At 36.1% G+C, this 24,253-nt stretch overlaps 1 protein-coding gene across 12 annotated transcripts in view; it reads left to right on the top strand.

The window, feature by feature from the left end:
* YAP1 (Yes1 associated transcriptional regulator) overlaps positions 1-24,253 on the top strand; it is a 109,513-nt gene that overhangs the window by 58,102 nt on the left and 27,158 nt on the right. For 4 of the 12 annotated variants that reach the window (XM_081239675.1, XM_081239680.1, XM_081239682.1 and 1 more), the window contains exon 4: positions 13,842-13,961. The exons of 4 other annotated variants lie outside the window; for them this stretch is intronic. In XM_081239675.1, the coding sequence (XP_081095801.1) occupies positions 13,842-13,961 (120 nt within the window). The remainder of the gene's footprint in view (positions 1-13,841; positions 13,962-24,253) is intronic. 4 more of the 12 variants (XM_081239679.1, XM_081239681.1, XM_081239683.1 and 1 more) reach the window with 1 other exon arrangement.

The raw sequence follows: 24,253 nt of genomic DNA, 5'->3' as shown, positions 1-24,253 counted from the left end.
TGATGTCCCTTGACCTGATCTTAGAGCATGAATAACAAATGTTTTTTAAAATCTATTAGAAGTCTCTTAAGTAATCATTTGGGAAAGTAAAGTTCATGTGAATTCTGAAAGTTACTGAGATTTTATTGTAAATACTGAACCTAATGAAGAAGAAAAGGATATAAGCTTATTTCTGTTATTTTAACCAACAGACTAACTTAGAAGAGTAGGAGAATATTGTAAAGAGTATAAAGAAAAAAATCTGATACGTATCCTTGCCACCAGCTTTCTTAGTATAATGAGTTATTAGATAGTGGTGTTTAAAAATATAGGTGTCCATGTTCAACTTTTCTCCAGTGATTATTTGTAGTGATTATTTGGAAACTTTGCTCAGCTTTGGAGTAGAAAGGATGAGAAAGAGATTAAATTATTTACATTTAAGAACCAAATAAATGTCTGTTTTGTTTTTTCTCTTGATAAGTGTTAGAATATTATTTTTGTCTTTCCTACTGATTTCTAAATCCTTCTGGCTACTCTCTTCTACAATAATTTTATGACTCATAAGAGAAATATTTGTGTGAAAGATTAAGATGCTAATTCTTTAAAAATGATATCCATAGACTACCATATATAGGCAGCATCGGTGAAATGAAAAAAATCCTGCAACAATAGAGTTTTCCAAAATAATATTTTCTTTTGATGTCAGTAAGGTAAAGAGGTGATAAAACTTTAGGTTAAAATTTTACCAAAAGGTCATTGTTTTACTGGAACATGTCTGAAGTCTAAATGAACTTATAGAAAGCTAATCTTTTATAAATTTACGTACTAAAACTCTATAAGCTATTAAGTTAAAATCTGAAACACTCATGTTATGCTGAAGAAAATCTAAAGAGTTGCATATTAGAAAGTTCTCTGAACTTATACTTGGCCTTTTCCTCTAGGAAGTTCATCTAGCTATAACAGACAAAGAGACAGATGATTTTTAACAGTCTTATTATTCACCTTGAGACAATTGAATTGTTCTCTTTCCACATCATTCATTCAAGAAATATCAAATGCTCTACTTTGTACTAGACATTGTAATGGCCACTCAGATTATGGAGTCAAGGTAAAACAAATTTTTTCCCATACAATTATAACAATAAATGTTATGGGAGACATGCACCAGGTGCTGAGAAAGTGGAGGAGGAACAAGTGAATAAGTGGTCAGGAGGGTAGAGCAGACATCTTTAAGGAGCCAGAGGTTCGTTCATTCCCTCAACAAAAATTGAATATTTAATATGTGCGGGACACGATTCTAAATCATGAGAGTACAGAATAGAAACAAGTACACAATGTGTCAGATAGTTACAAATGGAAAGAGAAAAGAAAAGTAAACCAGTTAAGGGCCAGAGAGTGACTGACTGGGGGGTGGAGGAGGGAAATGATCATTTTAGATAGTTTCTCTAGTGTAGGCCTCTATAATTGATGATTTTTGAGCAAAGATTTGAATGAACTGAAAGCCATGAAGATATCCGGGGGAAAAGGGGAGGAATGAATGTTCCATGCATAACACAACAGCTGATTCAGAGTTGCTGAAGCACATTTGAGGAACAGTAAGAAGGCCATTGCAACTGGAACAGAGTCACTGAAAGGTAGCACGGAAGCTCTCTTATATAGGGACTGGTAGGTTTTGAACAGAGGAGTGATACGATCTGAGTAAGTTTTTGTCAAGTAGGGAGATTAGTTAGGGGGCAATTGCAATAACTCAGGGGAAACAGTGAACCAAGGTGGTGGAAGGGAAGTGGTGAGAAGTGGTTGAATTTAGAACCTGAATTTTAGTAAATGAGTGGGAATTAAGTTTATGGAAGGAAAGGGAAGATAAAGGTAGCATTATGTGAGAGATTACTGAGCCTGACACCCCCAGCACCATGTAAGTAGTGATGGAATGGTGGGGAGATGAGACTAAAGACATCTAAAGAAGACCTTTGTGTGATCAACTAAGAAGTTTGAGCTTTATCCTGAAAAATTTAGGAGCCCATTTAAAATGACTCCTCTCTAGTGTTCTTCCCCTATCTAAGGGAAAACCTTCTATGAGTTCCCTATTTTTGTTATTCAGTCATTTCCTCTTTGAGATCCAGGTTTATTTTCTCATAAACCTATCTCAATATTATACACAAGTTTTCATAAGTTAAATATATTGTTAGAACAAAATAGCAAAACTTCCAGGAAACAGTAGGGAACGACTTCTTTTTAATAAGTACCTACTATAAGCCCTTCCTTTTGTCAAGCACTTTCTCGTTTAATCCTTTCAACAATTAATTGAGAAGATCTTTATCTCCATTTTCTAGATAAAGAAAGTGAGCATCAAGCAGATTAGTAACTTGCCCAAGGTTAGAAGGCTAATAATTAAATATTGGATTCAGGATTTGAAACCAGGTCTGCCTGAATCTAAACCTTTCACAGTTTTCTTTAAAGTATGCTGTCTCTAGAGTTTAATTTCATTTATAATGCATCAAAGATGATTGGTTTTTGTTTTTTTAACCAAGTAACACATCAAATGGTACTTTTGCTATACTGGTAAAATTTGGGTTAGTGGTAGGTAGTTCTATAAAAGAGTCTTAAAGTAAGCATTGTTAGTTTTCCGTATTTTGAATCAGTGTTTCTCAATTTGTAATGTGTAAAGGAATCGCCTGGGGATTTTTTTTCAAGCAGATTCTGATTCTATAGGTCAGGGGTGGGACATAAAATTCTGCATTTCTAACAGATTTGCAGGAGGTGCTATAATGCTGGTTCATGGACTACACAGATGGAAGACTCTAGAATGGTGAACTTAAAACCATAGAAGTGTTATTAAAGATCCACTTTGTTATTCCTTCTTTTATTTTATTAATATTTCTATTTTCAGTTGGGAAAAAACCTTTACTAAGTGCCTAATACAAATGGATGACTCCACCATTTCATACGAGAGCTCATTTAATATAAAAATGCTGCAAGGGTTTTCCTGGTGGCACAGTGGTTGAGAGTCCGCCTGCCGATGCAGGGGACATGGGTTCGTGCCCCGGTCTAGGAAGATCCCACATGCCACGGAGCGGCTAGGCCTGTGAGCCATGGCTGCTGAGCCTGCGTGTCCGGAGCCTGTGCTCCGCAATGGGAGAGGCCACAGCAGAGGCCACAACAGTGAGAGGCCCGTGTAGCAAAAAAAAAAAAGAAAAAGAAAAATTGCTGCAAAATGTTACCAACTTATAAAAAAAAGTCTATCATCTATAAAAGCACAAACTAAGGATCGGAGAGACTGACTTGACCAAGATCAATCATTCTTTTCACAGATAAGTTCTTAATCATTTCAGCTCAACAAACTTCGGTTGTATTGGTGGTAGTATTAAGCTCTACGGATATAAAAAGCAAAAAAATCAAGGCGATTCCTTCAAGACTTAGAGCTTGATGGGGAGAAATGTCAGGATGTAGGCAAATGAGTAGAGTTCAGTGAGGCATCTGCTAAAACGGGACATGAGCACAGTGCTTGGGGACACAGTATATGCTAGTGAGTAGAATACAGATAAGTAGCATTGCCAGAATTCCAATCTAAGCCTGCAGATGTATGTAAGTTTCATCTTACACTGCATTGTGATCTCCCGGGGGTTTGGGCTCATCAGTATGTTCTAGTAGTTGGGCAGAAGAATCTTCTAGCTACTTATGACATAGGAGAACACCTGAACTCGAGGGGGAAAAAAAAGAAATGGCTTGGCTACCACTCTTGCATTTATTTGCCTGAAGCAGATTTTCATCAGTATATTTATAATCTTTTTAGTTTCCAGCCTCTAGGCCAGTACACAAAAATGACAAAACCTGAGCTCGTAACTTAGAGCTGCACACTTTAAATCAGTTTTCACCCTGAGAATAAAACAGTTACTTTGGAAACCAGAAGAGAAATCATTTTTTTTTACCAAACCTTGATATTATAAACTGCTTTTTCTTCAACAAATGCATTTATACATGCTTGTCCCTTGTTTTGCTTATTGAAGCCACAAAAAAAGTTAGTGACAGTGATATTACAGTGTTTATTATACATGACAACCTTTTCCATTGAGTCTACCTAAAAATTTTAATAGTGTGGACAGAATTTTGTTAAGGATTGTTTAGGACTTATGAGGTCAAGCATATGAATTTCAGATGTTAATGGTTATGAAAGACTCCCTTGGAAGCAAAACTGCAGAAGAGTCAGGGGTGCGTATATTTTAGTTCTCAAATACTTTAAAAACCACACGTCTTCAAGATCAAAGAATCACAGTCTAACCTGGTGGTAGTTTCTGATGAATGATGCCATCCTTGTACTGAGCAACCTTGCAAAATTGAATATACCCACTCAAAAAAAAAAAAAAAAAGGAAAACTCTTTTTCTGTATTCTAGGGCAGAATGATAAATTCTGAATTAAACTCAGTGTAAAAGAACAAATACAAGACAATCTTCAGTGAGCATCCAAGAAATCAAAAACAAGTGCAATTTCAGTTCACAGGTGGGGAGGACTCTTACTAGTGGGATAGGAATTGAGAAAAGCTTTGCAAAGATACAGCATGAAAATAGAGTAGAATTTCAGTGGGTAAAAATAGTGGAGGCTAGGAGGAGACAGGCTGGGGTGTGTGCATTGGGGATATATGTGGAGGTGAAAAGTACATGACCCTGCTAAGTACTGGAAAGACAGGCCATGCAGCAGGAGGACTAACTTTGAATGGATTACGAAATTACTAATGTGATAGGATCATCTTACCAAAGAGAGAGCACCTGGTGCAATAGTAGAGGAAACTACTGTATATGGAAGCAAAGCCCTCTTGAAGAAGGGGCATTCACATTGGGGAGGGACGAGTAAGGCGTTAGCTAAACAAGGAGGGCAGGGAGAAAGGTGCCTGCAGGGTGGTCCTGGAGAGAGGAGAGGAAGAAGAGTTTGAAGGACTGAAAGAAGACTGGGTAAGAAGGGGTATGGAGGTAGTGGTGATGCTTTCAGAACCTGTGCAGTGTGCTTTGTAATGCCTGACAACAGAGGACCTTGAATAACCCAATTAAGATTTGAGAATTTTTCCTGTGGGCTTTAGGGACCCCTGAGTCATAGAGCTACTTCCCCAGAGAAGGTGTGAGGCAAGATGCTCTTAAGGTACATATAATGTTTAATGTTGCAGTTGATTAAAACCAATTGGTAGGCTACTGCTAAAGTTTAGTCATGGAAATACGAAAGTCTACAGTAAAGTTTGATTTGAGGAACAGGGGCAATTGTATTTTTAAATAATGTCAACTCAAAATATGAGGACATGTTTTGTGAAGTGTTGGTGTCCAGTTGGTGGAGAAGAAAGACTAGTGTTGACCCTGTGAGAAGCATTAAAGATGTAGGACCATCTATATGAATATGAATGAAGCAATGGGATTTCATGAAAGTTCTAGGAAAAGAAATTTTAAAAAACACTACTTTTCATTAATGTTTGTCATATTTGCAGTGTAGTACTTAAGAGCATGAGTTCTGGAGAGCTAGAGCTATCTGGGTTTGAATCCAGGCTCTGCCAGTTACTAGTCTGGGCTAAGTGATCTGAGGCAACTTTTCTGTGCTTTAGTTTCCTCATCTGTAAAGTGGGAATAATAATAGGACCTATACCATGGGACTGTTAAATGAGTTAATTTACTTGCAAAAAACTTAGAACAATGCCTTACGTATAATAATACAGTTTGTGATTCATCATAAGTGTAAGAGACCAGAATTTCAAAACAAATTCGTCAAAATTAGATTCCTTTGAAAGATGTATTGCATCTACTTCTCCAGCTACTCCTCTTACATTGTAAGGAAACTACGTCTTGATAGCCCTGTACTTTGAACCATCATAGGGGTGTGTTTAGTGAACTTTCAGTGTCCTGGGTGACTTCTTTATTCCTGAATTGTGGGGCAGGTGAGAGGGAGAGGTTGTTCATCTTGTGGCATAATCAAGACTTTCTGGCTTGATTAGACATTGCAAATGGTTTGTTAGTCATTACTAATACAAGAAGGTCCTTAGGCAAGAGCAGGAAGTTGATGTTGAGTCACCTTCAGTATTATGACATAGAGTATTTTATTTGTTTTCAAAATATTACAGGAAGTTAGTATTTGTTATAGTAGTTATCATTCAACCAGTAGTAGTAAATCCTACATAAAAATTTATTTCCCCCAAGGGTAAGTAATTCTCATTTATGAATTACTTTAATTATAGCCTACCGCTCTCTCTTGCTTGTCTTAATTCAAATTTCTCACCCTCTTTACATCTTATTAAAATGATGACCTCTTTCTCTTTATTACCTTCTTGATCCAGGGCTTATTTTTTATCTCCTCCTTTTTCCAAAAGACTTTGATGTGGTGGTTAGGCATGATAGCCCAGCCTTGGAAAACTCCCATATCTTTCCCTGTCAAAGGGCCTACCTCTAGTGTATATAAGCATAATCTGGGATGAAAATGTTTATTGCCCACTCTCACATGTTTAGAGGTTGTCCATGAGTTTGGAGAAATTGTTATTATCCTTTAGTATTGGTGGTCCCCTTTAGGTATAACCCATTCAACTATTTACTGGTTAAAATGCTGAGAGGTTTTCTGATCAAGTCTGGATCATAAAAACAAAGTGAATTACCATACCTCATTCCTTGCTTATTCTACCCCCTTCATACTGGCCTCCTCGCTGTTTCCCCTGACTGGAATGCTCACGCCCCACATCACCACACGCTGGCTTGCATTGTGTTCGAGTCTCAGCTTTAAGGTTACTTTCTCAGTTTGGCCCTTCTTAGTCCACATTTTTAAAAGACCATTTCCAGGTTTTTGTTTTTGTTTTTGTTGTTTTCTTTGGTTTTGTTTTGGTTTTGCACTCATGCTGGTTTGGTTTTTGTTGTTTTTTTTGCACTCATTTTGTTTTTTGGGTTTTTTTCACTGCACTTATCGTTAGCCAACATTGTACTATACACATATCTGTCTGTCTTCCTAGCTAGAACATAAATTCCATGAAACAGGAACTGTTTTGCTTATCTCTCTATGTCCGGGGGTCTAGATTAGTGCCTGAATATAGTAGGGGCTCAATAAATACTTAACTGAATAAAAGAATTTGCTATATCCCTGTGCCTTCAATTTAAGTGATACCAAATAATGGAGAAATTGAACTTACGTGGAGAGGATGAAACAGGATATTTTTCTCTTATAAGCATAAATAAAAAATTTTAATTGAATTTTGTTTTGATTACATTAATGTCAGCCAACATGTAAATTCCTGCCCTTTCTGAGTAGTAGGCATTCTACTCGACAGTAAAATCGAAAAATGCAAAATATACACTCCTGTGTTAGGTATTTCACAGTCTAGCCTGGAAGAAAATGCATATAAACAAATAATACTGTGTGATAAGTTTTATGGCATTAGATAATAAAATATTTTGCCAGCACAGAGAGAGGACTCTTCATTTGAATTGAGAAAGTGAAGAGTTCTCAGCTAAAAATGGTTTAAAGCTAAGTTACGAGTAGTAGTTCCCATGGATCACATCAGTTTACTTGCCTCCAGAGTCCTACTCTTCATTTCCATCTGGTCATTAGAGGACAAACAAGATAATGTATTTTGGTCTACTTCTCCATGATCGTTGCTTGAGCCATTTCAGTTTTTTAAAAAAAGAAGCATCGCCCTTCTTATGACTTTATTTATCCTGATAGATGTTGAGCCATTTGCCTCATCTTATTCTAGCTGATGTGGCTATGTGCCATTCTCAGACATGCAGTGCTTGATAGTTTGGCCTCTGAACTGCCCATGATGCCTAACAGTGAATAATTATAGTTTTATACAAGTTACATAAATTCAAGAAACAGTTCTATACCAGCCAAAGAATTCTAAGTAGTTATTTTTAGGTCAGTGTTTGTCAAAAGTATGTTTCTTGGGCCAGCAGCATCAGCATCATCTGGGAATTTTCAGGCCCAACCCCAAACCTACTGAGTCAGAAATTCTAGGGATGGGGTTCAGCTTGTATTTATCTTAAGTAAATAAAATATTGCTACTTCTGTATGCTTCATTTTATATACTCCTTCTTGGAGAAGTTAGAATATTTATGACACTAAAATCAAGATGTAAATTGAACTCAAAGATATTCTACATTTATTTTGATCTGTCCCTGTAGTCTCCTCTTATTATAAATCTAGTTTTGTGAGAAGTCTAGATTTCCCCTTAGACTTACTGACCTTACTCCATCCCAACGCTCGCCCAAACAGATGCTTGCATCAAACTTTCAGTAGCCTGTGCAGCTTGATGATTCAGAAAATATATCACTCTTGCTTTCGCACCTTCTTATGGTTATTTGGCAGTTAGCTTAGTTTAACCATAATAACATAGAAACCTGCATTATCAGGTCACCAAATTTCTTCTAAAGAGAGAGCATTTAACTGAAAATTCTTTTTGTGGATGAATAAAGCCCAAATCGATTGTTGTTTATTTAGTTCACATTTAAGATTGAAGATTTGTTTCTTTTCAGTTTTCTTTTTTCTATTGCTAAGAATTCGATTGTGGTGCAAAGCTGTTTAAAGGTGATCTTTCCTCCTCTACTCCTTGGCCTTTATCAGTAGTAGCTTTCTTTTTTTATAAAGGGGACATCCTATTTTAGACAGTCTCTTTACACACAACATTAAATGTTTATCCAGTGTTAAATGAACAGCATAAGTGAATATAAAAGCATTCTTTTGTGTTTAGTATGTATATTTGGTATCAATTTGAGTGCTTATAAAACTAATTATATAGTAATTATTCTATTTCATACGTACATTATTTAATTCTTTAATTAGAAATATGATGAGAAAATAGGCAGAAATCACTACGCTCTTTATTTGTATACCGGGCTTGTCTCTCCTTTATATCCTCATGTCTAAAATTAGTTAGAGCTTTGTTTTTGATTGTTTGCAAATTTAATGTATGGAAACACCTGTATAAGTTTTGGGGAATGTATTTACATCTTTGGGAAGCAGCGTGTTGTATGGTTTAAAAGCAGAAGCTCTGAAGTCGGACTGCCTGGGTTTAAATCTTTACCTTAGGGAAGTTTATTTTATTGTTTACCTTGGGCAAGTGATCTGTCTGAATGTAACTGTGTTTCATCTGTATGATTGGATAAGAACATGGTGTGTGATGGTACTAATGGAGCTAGTTAGTGGTAGAGGTGCTGCTGCCATTGCTGCCCCCCAGAGGTTGTGCATTGCACTATTATTTATAACAGCAAAAAAAAAATTTTAGAAACAACCCTGATATGTAACACTGGGAAAAGGGATAAATGAATTCTAATATATCTGTGCAGTAAGATCTGTGAAGCCATTAAAAAGAATGAGAGAGACTTATGTGTTGTGTTAAGAAAAGATGTCTATAATATATATTAAGTGAATATAGCAAGTATGGTTCAGGTAGAGCATGACATCAGTGGTTATGCATGTGTGTTACAAAATGTGCACAAGAAAAAAATCCAGAACATATCACAAAACTAAAGTTGTTCAGTTTTTCTCCCAGGGAATAAATTACAAGAAACTTTCTCTTTTCCATTATGCATTTCTACAAATCTTAAACATTTTTTTAAAATTTCAAATGAACTGTAAAAGTGAATACACTTAGGAACAAAAGGTTTAAGGTGCAAAAAGCACTGGATTAATAACGTCATTCACATATTCTGTTTATAAGCTTATTAATTGAAAAAAAATTGTTTTGGGTTTTTCCGTAACATCTTGTGCCATATTTAATTCTTTTTTTTTCCCTTTTTACTTAATCTAATGTTAGTGAAATTTGTCTTATGTAAAGGATATTTCAGGGAAATATTTTAAGAAATCTATTTAGAGTCTCTTTAACACAGTGTCCCATTGAAATTTTAATTTTTAGAGAAGTTATGAATCACTATATCAAGAATCAGATTGGAATGACAATGAAGCCTTTATTAGGCCACAACATTAAAAGTATATATTGCTTTACTGCCTTCAATACCAGTATTACATAAATGCATGTATCAGAAACTTCACAGAAATTACATGACAACTCTTGTAGCTAAGAGAGTGATTCTGAGGTGTACATTTGTCTTGCCTTTTTAAATTTTTTTTTTTCTTTTTTTTGGCTGTGTTGTGTCTTTGTTGCTGCGCATGGGCTTTCTCTAGTTGTGGTGAGTGGGGCTACTCTTTGTTGTGGTGCATGGGCTTCTCATTGCGATAGCTTCTCTTGTTGCGGAGCACAGGCTCTAGGCACACGGGCTTCAGTAGTTGTGGCACGTGGGCTCAGTAGTTTTGGCTCGCAGGTTCTAGAGCGCAGGCTCAGTAGTAGTGGCCCACGGGCTTAGTTGCTCCACAGCATGTGGGATCTTCCCAGACCAGGGCTCTAACCCTGTCCCCTGCATCGGCAGGCAGATTCTTGACCACTGAGCCACCAGGGAAGCCCACCTTTTTAAATTTATAAACCTGCCCTGAAAGGAGATACATATCTGGGAAACTGAACTGTCTTTATGCAGTTTAGCCTTCATGTACATAAAATATGCCGTTGATTTTATTGGGGGAGAAATTCCATCCGAAAATGTTGCCTACAGCTATGAGTTAAGAGTGTCTATACAGTGTGTAGCTTTTATTTTTTTTAATGACAGATAGGGCATGTATATGAATTATAAATATATAAATACGATTTTGTATTAAAAGTTTTGTAGTTTATGACAAAATCTGGTTCTGTGGTAGGCTAATGAGTACAGTCCCTGTGAAGGAATGTTTGTGGCTCATGTCGGTGTGTGAATGCATAGACAATTTGAAGTTTTTGATATATTTGTGATATTTATCTTCCGTATACATCTTATGGGAAAACCCAAACGAACTTTTTGGCCAACGCCATATATGTACTATATGATTTTAAGCTTGTTTATAGAAAGTTCAAAGTATTAGAAGGCAGGATATTCATTCTTCCATTAAATATCTAGTGAGCAATTACTCAGATACTGGACATGAGTTAAAAGATAAGTGGCCTGGTCATTGTCAGGAAGGCAGACATGTAAGCAAGTAAATACAGCTCTATCTGTTAAAACATTAATACAGAGTAGAAGAGGAAGTTAATGATTTTATGTGGGGTAATCAGGGAAGGCTGAATCAAAGAGGTGACATCTGAGCTTTCTCTTTTAAGGTGAATAAGAGTTTATAAGAGATGGGACAGAAGGCTGTCTGTGATGACACGAATAGTACCTACAAGGAGATGGCATGATTTTGTGAAAACTCGGGGAGTAGAGTGAGGGTTGGGTGTGTGAAGAAGACTTATTAAGAAATGAGTCCAGGGCTTCCCTGGTGGCGCAGTGGTTGAGAGTCTGCCTGCCAATGCAGGGGACACGGGTTCGTGCCCTGCTCCAGGAAGATCCCACATGCCGCGGAGCAGCTGGGCCCATGAGCCATGGCCGCTGAGCCTGCGCATCCGGAGCCTGTGCTCCGCAACGGGAGAGGCCACAACAGTGAGAGGCCCGCATACTGCAAAAAAAAAGAAAGAAAGAAATGAGTCCAGCTGGCATTTTCCTTTTGATGGTAGAGAGCAAGGGAAACGTTTTTAAAGTCAGTGAGTAACATATAAATGTTGAATGGGTAGTATTTTAAGAAGAAAACCCTGGTGGCTGTTTGATAGGAGACACTGGAATGAGGAGAGGAAACAAGAAGTCAGACACCAAGGAACAAAGGTCTGTAGTGGTTAAGAAAAAGAGCTGAAAATTATTGATGGTTGAATTCTTAGAGACGGACTGCAACAGATCAGTCAGAGTATAAGTGGAGTCTACAGCATGGAGTGGGTGGAGCAGAAAGGGAAAGTTGATTTGTATCCAAGATACTGTTCTTGGTTCTAACTCAGACAACAAAGGTAGAAAGTGATATTGTTTAAAAAAAAAAAAAGTAGGGAATCCATTTACTCAGGAGGCAGGTTTGGAGGCTATAATGAGGTCTGTTAGGGCCATTGGGTTGATGCTTCCAAAGGCATCCAGTGACTTCTGTTGACTTGTTCATCATCATGATATCTTAGGAAGTCAGAATTTTAATTACTTGTTTTTCAGAAGCATTTTACAATTGAGCCATCTTCGCAATTAAAGTCAGTAACAAACCCTTAATATTCAGTTCTGGAGGTTCTGTCTTCCTAGTGCGGAAATAGAACCCAAAGTGACACTGAAGGCTGCTGAGAAAAGTGGTTTGTTTGATTTACATGTGTGAAACAAGTCTGCTTCCCATTCACTTTTTAGTAAACACGGGATTTCTGCAGCAAAGTTCAACTCTGGACATGGTTAGCATTGTGTGCAGAGTTCCATATTCAGGACTGGAGAAGGGGCTTCCCCCTGTGGCCTGTCTAGGAGTACAGAACACTCCAGTTCCACATGCCTGCATTCCCTAACAGGATTTTAACCCCATCAAAGTAGATCTTTGATAATACTATAGTAGCAAATTGGTCTGTTCCTAATACAAATGAAACTGTCCTAGAATTAGGGCCTTGGGTACCATGGGCCTGTGTGAGCGGTCTGTTTAACCAAAGTTACTCTTTCAGCATTACTCTTAAGGCTGTGTTGGACTGCCAGTATAGAAAGAAGGAACTTGTTCCATTTTTGCACAGGAAGCATATTTAGTCTCTGATCTTGGATGTGGGAGGTGAATAAAAAGAAGTGTTGTTATGAGAAAAATGGCTCAGGAATTAGGCTGCTAAGTTTATCATCTCTGACACTAGCTTTGAGATGTACCAACTAAACCACTCTGTGCCTCAGTTTCCCCATTAGAATGGAGATAGTACTACTGCTTATGTCCTTGGTCATTGTAAGGATTAAACGAGTTAATGTACCTAATATACTTAGCACAGTGACTGGCACACAGTAACCAGTCAATACGTATTGGTGCACAGATGGAAAATTTTAGGCATTTACTCAGACTCTCCCAATTTACCTTTGCCTTTCCTGATTCCTGGTGGGAGTGGGAACTGGAAGTGGGCGAGTGGGAGAGACAAGGAGGAAATATGCCTGAATTTAGTGGTTTATACTGGGCCTCTCTTTTCATTGCTATTACCTCTTAAAAGCAACTGTCTAGCCTCCCTACCCTCATAAAGATAGAATAATCTTATACTTTCTATATTCTTTAGCCCTATCTCCCAGGTATTACTTCCTCACTCTGTAGCTTTGAAATTTGTACCTTTTCTCTTTTTCTTCCTGAGAAATTTGCCTTCCAGCAGTTTTGGTGTTTACTCTGCCCCCTTCCCAAGTCTCTGACAAACTTAAACTTCTAGCCACAATCCCCACCTCCTAGCGACTTCCAGGCTGCTTAAGAATAAGCTTTTTTGAACCATGTTTTCTCTATTATAGTTTTCTTGGTGTGAGTCAGTCACATAAATAATGGAAATAAATGGTACTTGGCAGGCTTAGCTAAACTGTGCTTTATATTAAGCAGAATGTTTATGATACTGTAGGTACTCTGAGAACACTTGCATATATTCCTTATTAAAGAACCTTTTGGGGTCTCTAGGAAGGTACTGTCCCAAAACTGACTGGATTGGGGGATGGTCCCTGAGCTGCAGCACTCCATGTCATATATTAACACTAATAACAGTTATTTGGGTCATGACTTCCAGAGCATTTTCTGAAAATCTGACCTTTTTTACATCTGTGTCTTTGGGGGTGTAGATTTTATTATTGGGTAATTTCCTTTTAGTGGAGAAGAATCAAGTATACAGGTTTACCTTTCTTCTCTGAACACATTGTTAATTCTGCATTAATTAGTTGTTTTATGTCAGGATGTGTTTTCTTTTTAAATTAGCACCCCTCCCACTTTTTTTTTTTTTTTTTTTTTTTTTTTTTTAGATGCACCAAGTTAAAAACCAACCGTGATTTTTTTTCTGTATTTATAGGTCCTCTTCCTGATGGATGGGAACAAGCCATGACTCAGGATGGAGAAATATACTATATAAACCATAAGAACAAGACCACCTCTTGGCTAGACCCCAGGCTTGACCCTCGTTTTGGTAAAGGTTCATCTCAAAATCTTTTTAGATATTTTTGATTACTGTTTTTTGGTATGTGAATTTGGGAAGGTACATTTAAATTAAATTGCACTACTTTATAATTTTAAAAAATGACTGCCCATCCAACTTATCCAAGTACTGTTTTTATACCTTTCACTTTAAACTTGAGAAACTCAGGTCTAAATGAGCTTTTTAGCTTAGACTTCTTGGGATGGGGTTGGAGGAATGTTGTGGTGGTTTGCTAACAGACTCACTGTTCCTTTCACATTTTTTGGGCAACACAGTGATCGTGTTTAAAATGATCTTTCTAGCTACAGAAATAATCAGTCTGTCGCTTCATCTAAAACCTGGAATATCAACTTTTGTCAGTAACGTGGTGTCTGCTTATGCTTAACTTAAGAGAGCAATGAGTACCATCCTGTGCCTGGGTATTATAATGTTTTCTATCCTAAGTGGGGGTGGGTACCCCTGTCACCCTAGAGGTAGACCAATGAAAGCCTTTTTTTCCTTCTCTTTGCTTCTGCCCCCCCCCTTTTTTAAGTAAAGGGTTTTTTTCCTTTGTTTTTCATTTAGGAAACAAACCCCAAAAAAGCCATATTTCCCTCCAAATCAAATGACAAAAATCACCATTTGCACAAAGAAATACTCCCCTCCGAAATGTGCATATTTTGATAATAGTATACAAGCTCTTTAGGGCCTTTTTACACATATTTTTTCACTGTTTTCAGTTTCTTCAGTTGGGTTTCTGAGACATTTTTCCAAAGCCATGGAAAAATGTATTTAAAAAGGAGCAGATCATTGTGGTTTTAAAGCTTTCGTCTTGGACTGGATGCAGCTAAATGAAAACAATGTGCAGATCACTGAGTAGGTCAGACTGAGGGAACTCGGAACCTTTGAAGCTTTACAGGGGTTGACCTAACAACAACTGTGGGGCCCTTATGGGAAAGAGGAATTAACTCCGTGAATGCCATCAAAACACAGTCCTGGGGGAAAAAGAGAAAGAAAAACTCTACCCAGAGCTGGTTGGGTAAAATAACTTCCCCGTCAGGAACGTTCTGAGCAGTTCTCCTATATCTATATGTATACCTTTTTAAAACCCCAACATTTGGGTTTGCCCCAAGCTCACTGATTGGCCAGCTTTATGAACTGATTGAATCCCCTATTCAAGTAAAGTCAAAGGTGGGATCAGGGCAGAGACTGTCATTTTGACAGATATCCGGTTTGGCTTAAATGCTAGCCTTTTGAGTTTCAAGACCTATTTGAGTGTTAAAAAAGTAATGTGGCATGTTAATAATTTGCAACTTCAGATTCTATTTAATGCTTGAATAAGCCCTTGTGGTTGAAACAGGAAACCAAGTAAGGTAGAGAATTTAATAAATGTTGCCATTTGTATGGACTAGAACGATAACAGACATGTTTCCTTAAATCATCTTTAATGAAATGAATTCTGCTTGTCCATGTTTTGGAAATTTTAAAAAATGGTACTGTGGGATTTTTTTCCCCGCTACACAAGATTATGAAAAATGATGATTAACCCTTAGCTAACTGTAGAAATCAGCAATTGGAACAAAGCTTTTTTTTTTTTAAGTATTTTCAGTTAATAAAAAGTGAAATAAAACAACTTGGCTGTGAGCTTAAATAGATTCATTAATTACACACACAGCTTGGTCTTTTGTTTTAAATGGGAGAAAGTACCAAAAAAAAAAAAATGATAATCTCCCTCGCACCTTCAACACATATGTACACACGGCGTACAGTTAGCTATGCCAAGCAAAGTTTTCATAAAATACTCTTACTGCATTTAGTTTCCCTTTTTGGGCCCACTGTGTATGTGTATTCCAGACAGGGTTGACAACATGCCAAAGCTTTTTATTTTGTGGCCCGACTTTTAATCTGTTCCAGACCTTTTCAGTCAGAGAGCTCAAGTGTAACTGAAGGGGAGCAGGAAAGGGGAAAAAAAAAGTGTGGGTTTCTCTGATCCAGAGTGACAGCAAATAGAGACAAGCTGTTAGCTGCTGAATTTGAAGTTTTCCTTGAAATCTGAAGTTCTATGGTGGATTGCATTTTATCTGCCAAAAAAATATTGACTATCCCCTTTCTGACCCTTTGAACCATGCAGACACCAACAAATGATAGGTTATTGCTTTCATGGTTGTGAAATTTGTTTTCCTATATTCCCCAAATCTATATGAAAGTATTTACCATTTTTTACCTTAAGTCAAGTTGACCTATGTCTTTTGACATTTTAGAGTAGAAGATACACCTTACATATGATAAGCTTGACTTTATCACTCACCTCCTTCAAACACCAGCCTCTTTTATATTTCTGTTCTTTATCAGTTGCTTTAGAATAATTCACATCCCACATGAAGTTAATAAATTATCCATGTAATATAAATTCAGGAAATTAAGTAATTAGTTATGCATTGTTTCTTTTTTATCTAATTTTTTATTCTTTAACATTTAACAACTATGTATCTTTAAAAAAATTTTTATTGAAGTTTTTATTTTACGTTGACTTACAATATTAGTTTCAGGTGGATAGCAGTGATTCAACATTTTTAAAGCTTATACTCCATTTAAAGTTATTATATGATAATGACTATTTCCCTGTGCTGTACAATGTATTCTTGTTGTTTATTTGTTTTATACATAGTAGTTTGTATCTCTTAATCCCATTCCCTTTTCTTGCCCCTCCCTAAAAACTATATATGGTTGACATTTATATTATTTTACAGCATTGATTAGTAATTTGTAACAAATCATGAAGTGACATCCAGTGCCAATAAGAATTAGCTGGTATTTACTGACTTCGAAAAAAGGAGGGCTTTTGTTTGTTTTTAAGGAATCATATTAGGAATGTTTTTACACTGTATTAAAGAAAGTTGATGCTTAAGTATTATGCAGGTCATTAAATTATTTCTTATTAACACTCTTTTTCCTAGAGATTTTATACTTGCGTCTCAGGTTTAAATATTTTCTTGTATGTTGTAAAATTATTTACTGTTTTACATGATAATAGCCATTTGAATATTTTCCAGTAAAAGTCCTAATGAAAACATACACAAAAATTATAATTCCTGTTTTTCAGAATGAAAACTCTATTCCAGAATACTAATGGTCAATGAACTGATCTTTTATGTAATGTTGTTGTCCCTGTTTATATAAAAGGACATAATAAGTAGTGTTAGAATCTGTGTTTCTGGAAATAAGTGCTGATGGGACCACTGGGATTAAAAACACATTTGGTGTAAATAAAATAACTGGAACTAGAGATTTGGATTAAAAGGTGTATCTTTTGAGACTTAAAGGAGGTAATAAACAGCCTAGTTGGCGAATTCAGAATATCCTTTATAATTACTATCAACAATTCTGTGCATAGAAATTCTGTGCATGGAAATGTCACAGCTAATTAAAACCTAGGTGTTGCTTGTGGTCCTTGGTTTCAGAGTTTCCCAAAACTTGCTGTTAAGTCAAAAGCCAAAAGTTGTTCACATCTTTCTTATCAAAGTTAAATATTTTGCATCAATAATTAAAGGTCTGTTAAATTTTTTAACTGTTTAGACATTCATTAACCTTTTTTCTTGAAGACTAAATATTTCTGATAGCTGTTATAAGTAATATTTTACTTTTGATGAAAATGTACCTAAATGTACCTAAGTCTGTTCTAGTAGAGGTAGGAAAAAACACTACAGGCTGTAGAAACTAAATCTGTAATTCCATTAATGGAGTCTTGGGTAGCTAGAATACCAACATCAAGCAAGTCTCTTTATATCCGTGCATTAAAAACAGTTCTTTGTTTTTTTGTTTTGTTTTCCTTACCCTCTTTTAAATCTTGCCTGGTGATCCTAAAATGTCAGTATTTGGTTGTGAATTATATTATTAACTACTTAGGGCAGGGAGGAAAAGATGTCTCAGTGTGTTTTAGGTAAATAGAGCTGTTGCTAACTAAAACTTCTTAAAACAAATAAACCTCATAAAATTTGGCCCTGAAAAGGAATTTGTAATTCTTCTAATCAACATTTCTCAAAGGAGGAGGGAGGGTGTCTCCTGGGCACTGAAGAACATTCAACATCCTTGACTGTTACCCACTAAATGCCATAGTGCCACCCAGTCCTTGTGACTCCCCAAGCCACCAACATATATTTTTTAAAAAAAATACTGTTAGAGGTAGGGATTTTGCCCCAAATCTGAGTTTCTCTGAGATCTAGGGAAATTGTGACTACCCACGGTTATATAGTTGAGTGACAGAACTAGAATCTGGACTTGATCTTTTGACACCCAGAATTTTAAAGAAATTTAGATTACATGCAGTTAATCTTTTCAAAAGCACACCTAAGTCACCAATACTAACACATGGAAATTTCAGAGGGAGGAAGATGACAATGGTTGAAGCATTTACTTATATACTGTATTGTGACTCATCTTGAGGAAATTACCCAAAGGTAATGAGTTTCCAGTTACAGAAGTGAAGCCATCTAGATGAATTATCATGCCTCACCTCTACCATATCCTTAAGAGATTACCTTCCAACCTCACCTTTGACCTTTCCCTTTCCCTTGACTAGGAGCTTACCGTTACAAGGCAGTCCATTCTATTTAAGGAAGGTTCTAATGACCAGAAAATATGTGTCCCTTTATTACTCAGAAATTTACTTCCCTTCAAATTTGTGAATACATTTCTAATCCCAGAGTGTTCTCTTTTAACTGTGGTTTCTCCAGTTTTTTTATGCATTAAGAGTTCTGAGTTTTTTACCGGTTTACTTCCCCTTCTCTGGATGCCTCTTTAAATGTGATACTCAATGTAGTTTTTAAATGCACATTATCCAGTGAGAAAAATAGTTATGACATTGCTCTGACCTGACATTTTATATGCCCTCCAAAAATCCATTAGAAGAAGTTAGCTAGCATCCTCTTTTCTACATGTGAATTCAAATGAATTAAATTGTGTTGTAGAAAAATTTACCTACTCAATTGGGAATCAAGAGACCCAAGTTCTTCTGGTATCAACAGTGTAACCAACTCATTCAGAAAGATACCTGACTTCTCTTGACTTAATTGGACTCATATACTAGATGCTTTTAAGAATATTTCCAGTCCTTAATTAATTTAATACAATATGCTAGATTATAAATTCTTCAGTGACTGCTTTGGATCCTTGCTTAAGGTTACTTCTCAATAGCTTTATGGATTTGAGTGCACTGAGGTTTCAGAGATATTTTTGAACTATTTATTGCACCACTTAAGTTTAGCTTTTGACCCTCTGGTCACAGCTGGGAATTACTTTTGAAGAGGAGACCAGGAAATCTTTCAACCTTTAAAGATAAGCCTTATCACATGGTGGGTATGCCCAGGCAAACAAATCTGATGGGGGATGGGCAGCGCTAGATGGAATAGTTCAGTTTTGTCCACGCTATCAAGCTCTGACACATATAGGAGTTTAAACTGCCTTAAAGATGATGCATTTTTAGGATGCCTTGTTTCTAATATTTAGAACTCTCTTAAAGTTACCGTGTTAGGAAGCCTGATGTAAGCTGATTTGAAGTATAATTCTGGGCCATGTGCTTAGTGAAGTCCTATTTAAAACATACTGTTGGAGATTGTTACTAACTGTTGCCCTCACTACATTTTTTTTTTTTTACTTTAAAAACAAACGCTAGCCGAAATGAACATTTTAATACGTAAGGTTATAGAATGTCAAAATTAGTTCAATATTTGAGGTTTGCAGTTTTAGTTTTTTGGGGGGTTTTTTATGTTACAGTCAGGAGGATGGTGTCAAAATAGTTTATCAATCATGGTAAGCAGTCTCTCCTACTTGCCAAGGGTGAATAGACATATGTTAATGAAGTTAAATTAATATGTAGTTTCTACTTGATGATGGTTCAATGATAAAAATAATTATACAGTGAAGAAATATTTTTCTTTGTTTGCCTAATGAGTTTTTCATATAGAATTTTAAAACTTAAAGTCACTGAATGATAATTTAAATTAATGGTTTATTTGTGTTACTAAAGCCCCTCACATCAAACACAAGAAAACTTAATTCATTTTTAAAAGAAAACTATGTTTCAATTTGTATTTGTATCAACTCTGCATTAATAGCAAGTATCTTATAAAACGTGCTGGAGAAGAGAGCCATTTGGTGATGTCACTTTTTGTGACAACCCAGACTCAGTTATAAGAAACAGAAAAAGAGATTATAGACTTCTTGAGGGAAAAGTCAAATAGATTTCTGCTGAAATAAATTGGAATGATTTAGAAGAGGAGTGGTTCATATTCTTTGCTTTGTTTTATACTCATGTTGTTCTGCTACCCTGGTTGCTGAGGTAGCTTCAGAACTCATTCTGGACTTGCTTCAGCTTAGAGATTCTCCTGTGTATTACTAATAGCGTCCTACTAACTAGGGATAGAAACCATTTGAGTATTTATTTACTCATTCAACAGATGAATGCCAGTTATGTACCAGGTACTATGCTAGCAGGCGGGCAGGGGGTTGTCAGCTACAAAATAAATAATTATTACAAAATGTGTTAAGTACAATGAGGGATCATAAATAAGGTGCTGTGAGGGACATTAAGAGGTAAGAAGAAGCCAGTCAAGCTCTACACTATATAAAAGGACCAGTTTTTGTGCTTATCAGTCATCTCTTCTAAATTATAAATTCCCCTAGTGAAAGAGGATTAATAGTAATACATTATATGTAATTAGGAATAAAGTTATTAATGGAACTGTTTACTCATGAATCTAACATGAATTCATGATGGCAGGTAGGCTTTAAAATGTTATTCCCCTTCTCTTTAGACTAATAGTTTCATTATCTGTACTTTCTCTCCAAACTAGCCTTTAAACTTTATCTTCATAGTAGAGGGAAAAAGCACAGTTATATCCGGGGGACAGAGAGAGCCGAAGGCTAGTTAGACCGCTTTCTCCCTTCTCCTCCTCACCTCATTTAGCAACTCCTGTGTCCTGCCCCAAACTGCTTAATGAGGTGATGAGGAGAAAATGTTCTGTTGAATGTTTTTTAAACTCCATTCTCAATAGTATTGTTTGAAAAATACCATTATAATAAATTTTCATGCCAGACTTTTGATAGGTGGTTGAAGGATGACAGTGTCGAATTGACCTAAAAAAAGGTGTTATTGGTATTTTTGAACAGTTTAAAGATTAAAATACTTTAATCCAGATTGGGGGGCCTGGAGGTTGATGTTTGGTAAGGGGGAGAAGTACAGAGTGTGGGAGGGAGAGATTATTTTACCTATGGTAAGACCTGGGGTAGAGTTTTAGAGGAGGTTAACTGTAACCACATCATACAAAGCAAAACCACAATGAGATGCCACTTTATTCTCAGTAAGATGGCTAAAATGAAAGACAGGCATTAACAAGTGTTGACCAGAATATGGAGCAGTTGGAACCCTCATACATTGCTGATGTGATTGAAAAATGATGCAGCCACTTTAGAAAACAGTTTGGCAGTTCCTCAAAAAGTTAAACATATAGTTACCATATGACCTAGCAATTCCATTCCTAGATATATATTGCCCAAAAAAGGAAACCATATGTCCACACAAAAACCTGCACATTTGAATGTTTGTAGCCACATGATTCATAATAACCAAAAAGTGAAAATAACACAGATATCCATCAGCTGATTAACAGACTAACAAAATGTAGTATATCTGTACAATGGAATATTATTTGGCAATAAAAAGGAATAAAATGCTGATACATACTGTAACATGGATAAATCTGGAAAACATATTAAGTGAAACAAGCCAGTCACAAAATTGATTCCATATATATGACATGTTCAGAATAGGCAAATCCAAAGAAACAGAAAGTAGATGAATGGTTACCAGGGACTGGGGGAGGGGCAGTAGGACGTGTACTGCTAAAGGATACAGGGGTTTCTTTTGGGGATGATGAAAGTGTTCTGAAATTAGATAGTGGTGATGGTTATACAATTCTATGAATATATTAAAATTACTAAAGGGGTGAAATATCTCAGTATAACTTTTTCTAAAAAATCATTCCTGGGCATGGTGTTATCATTTAGGTATAGCTTAATTGAGTGTTGGGAGATGTCTTTTGCATATTGATAATAAAAAGGTATATATATTCAGTCATGAGATTAGGACCCTGGCCTTTTGCTCCTTTTGTAAGAGACAGATTTTCAGTGTGAATCAAATAGTAAGTAATTTTCACTGAAAAAAAACATTATTTTATATTTAAATGCATAAATTATTGTGCCAGTTAGTAACAACTTTTTGTAGACAATTCAATCCCCAGGTCATATTGAAAGACATAGCTAGCAGTGGGTGTTTTGTTTTTACTGTTTTAAGACTGACAGAGTTGGCCTGTTAGTTTGTGTTTTTAGAAAAGCATTCATTTCTTTTAATAAGCCTACAATTTTACAGTCTTAAGTACCCTTGTAGGTACGGGGGAAAACCTAAAATTTGTTTCTAAATGTTATAAACAAACTAGTATAGCCATTCTAACATGTAACCATGTAATATCTGAAACTTGATAAAATATTAGACAAAGTAAAAAGGTGCTTTCTTGTGTTGTGGGAGATTTGATGTGAGTTATTATTTTAAAAGTTCAAAATAATTTTCTCATTTTAAATTTACACTTAATGAGGTTACTAGGATTGAATTTATTCTCTCGAAGTCTACGGTTGATTACCACATCTGTAGTACTTTGTAATATTCCAAGGTTGAAGATACAAATTATGCAAATCGAAAATTTGTCTGAAGTTTGAAAATTCAGATGTTTAGAATAAAATCTGGAAAGAACCCATGGTGATGACCTCCTTTGTTTTTGAGAAGGTCATCTCTTCTTTTTCAGTAATTGCTGAGTGTATGATTTGCTACCATAAAGCTGTCAGGACTGATTGGTTAAGAAAAACTTGAAACAGTTACTATTTCATAGTTTAGGCAGCAAAGGCTGAATTTAAAATATAGCATTTTTTAAAAAAATTTGTCATATTTTAGGGATTTGTTTTCTCCTTTACCTTTTGGAAATTTTGTTAAAACTGGAAACATTGGGATTTTGGTAGTTGGTCATAGAGGGGAAGAAGGTGGTAATGCAGTTCTTTTCTTTTTTTAGCTGCCCTGCCCCCTTCCCCCAGGAAACAAAGCCTGTTTTGTTTCTTGCCTGCTTGTGAGGTCTCTGCTGCACCCCATGTGGGTGCACTGCTCTGTGCTTTGTTGAAATGCTTGAGATAGTCAGAAGGTAAAGAACAGGATGCTTCTGAAGAGAAGAAATCCCAGCTTCTGTAGATAAACAGCGTTGTTTGAGTTGGTCATTTAAGTGAGCTCTTTATATGGAAACTTGTAGCACTGCTTGTATCCATAGGTAACAGCATTTAGGTAAACACAACCAAAAGTGCTCACCATTATTAGCCAGAGAGACTATTTCTATTGCGTATTTTGTGCAAATTTCTGTTTAATTCTGTGGAGTTCTTACTCCATCTTTTGATACCCTATTTTCCCCTTTCTGTGGTTTTTAATAGTCAGATAAGCTTAGATTTGAAAAAGACCTTCCCAACCAATTGAGTGTGCCATCAGCAGTGGTCACTGTCATTAATGATTACTGCTAATGATATCTAATTCTGAGAAACTGGTGGGAAGCAGAGGATATTTACCTGTTTATTTTCATGCAATACTGTTATTGTCCAATTAGTTTTCACAAGGAATAAATATTTACATTAACTTGTTAAATGCTGTATTACTTAATAAAAATCCAGTATGGAAAGCTCAAGAGCTTTTTAAAAAATGTTTCTTAATAGATGAAATATTTAACATTGTATAGCTCTAGAATCTGTTTTGAAAAATCAATCATATTTTATCGTTTCAACACTTACTAATGGGTTATTTACTAGCAGTTTTTAAAATTTTTTAATTTATTTAACTGCTTGGAATGGAAAACATTTTTCCCCAGTAGTTGTTTGCACTAGGCTTCAGTTTGTGAGATGTTCACCATATGTGATAGATACTCAGATCAGTCCCCCAATTCATATTTAACTCGTATGATTGAACCTGACATAGCACAATGTAAGAAAACATCTCTTTGGGAAAATAAATATGTTGAGTGCCCTATGGGAATGCCAAGAACATGTTCACCAAAAGAGAAGGATCCCTAGGGAGGTTAAGCTAAGGCTCAAACTCCCCCACCTATTTTTTTCTGTTTAGATCTTACAGGAAAGATAAATATGCATATCTTTATGAATCATAGAATACTTAGAAACAGTGAGTGGCATGGTGAAGTGGAAGGATGGGGGAGGGAAGGTATGGGAGTTCA

Source organism: Mesoplodon bidens, assembly GCF_964165515.1.
Source record: "Mesoplodon bidens genome assembly, chromosome: 7".
Taxonomy (NCBI): domain Eukaryota; kingdom Metazoa; phylum Chordata; class Mammalia; order Artiodactyla; family Ziphiidae; genus Mesoplodon; species Mesoplodon bidens.
The sequence above is the reverse complement of the archived record's forward strand: the minus strand, read 5'-3'. Positions and strand labels throughout refer to the sequence as shown.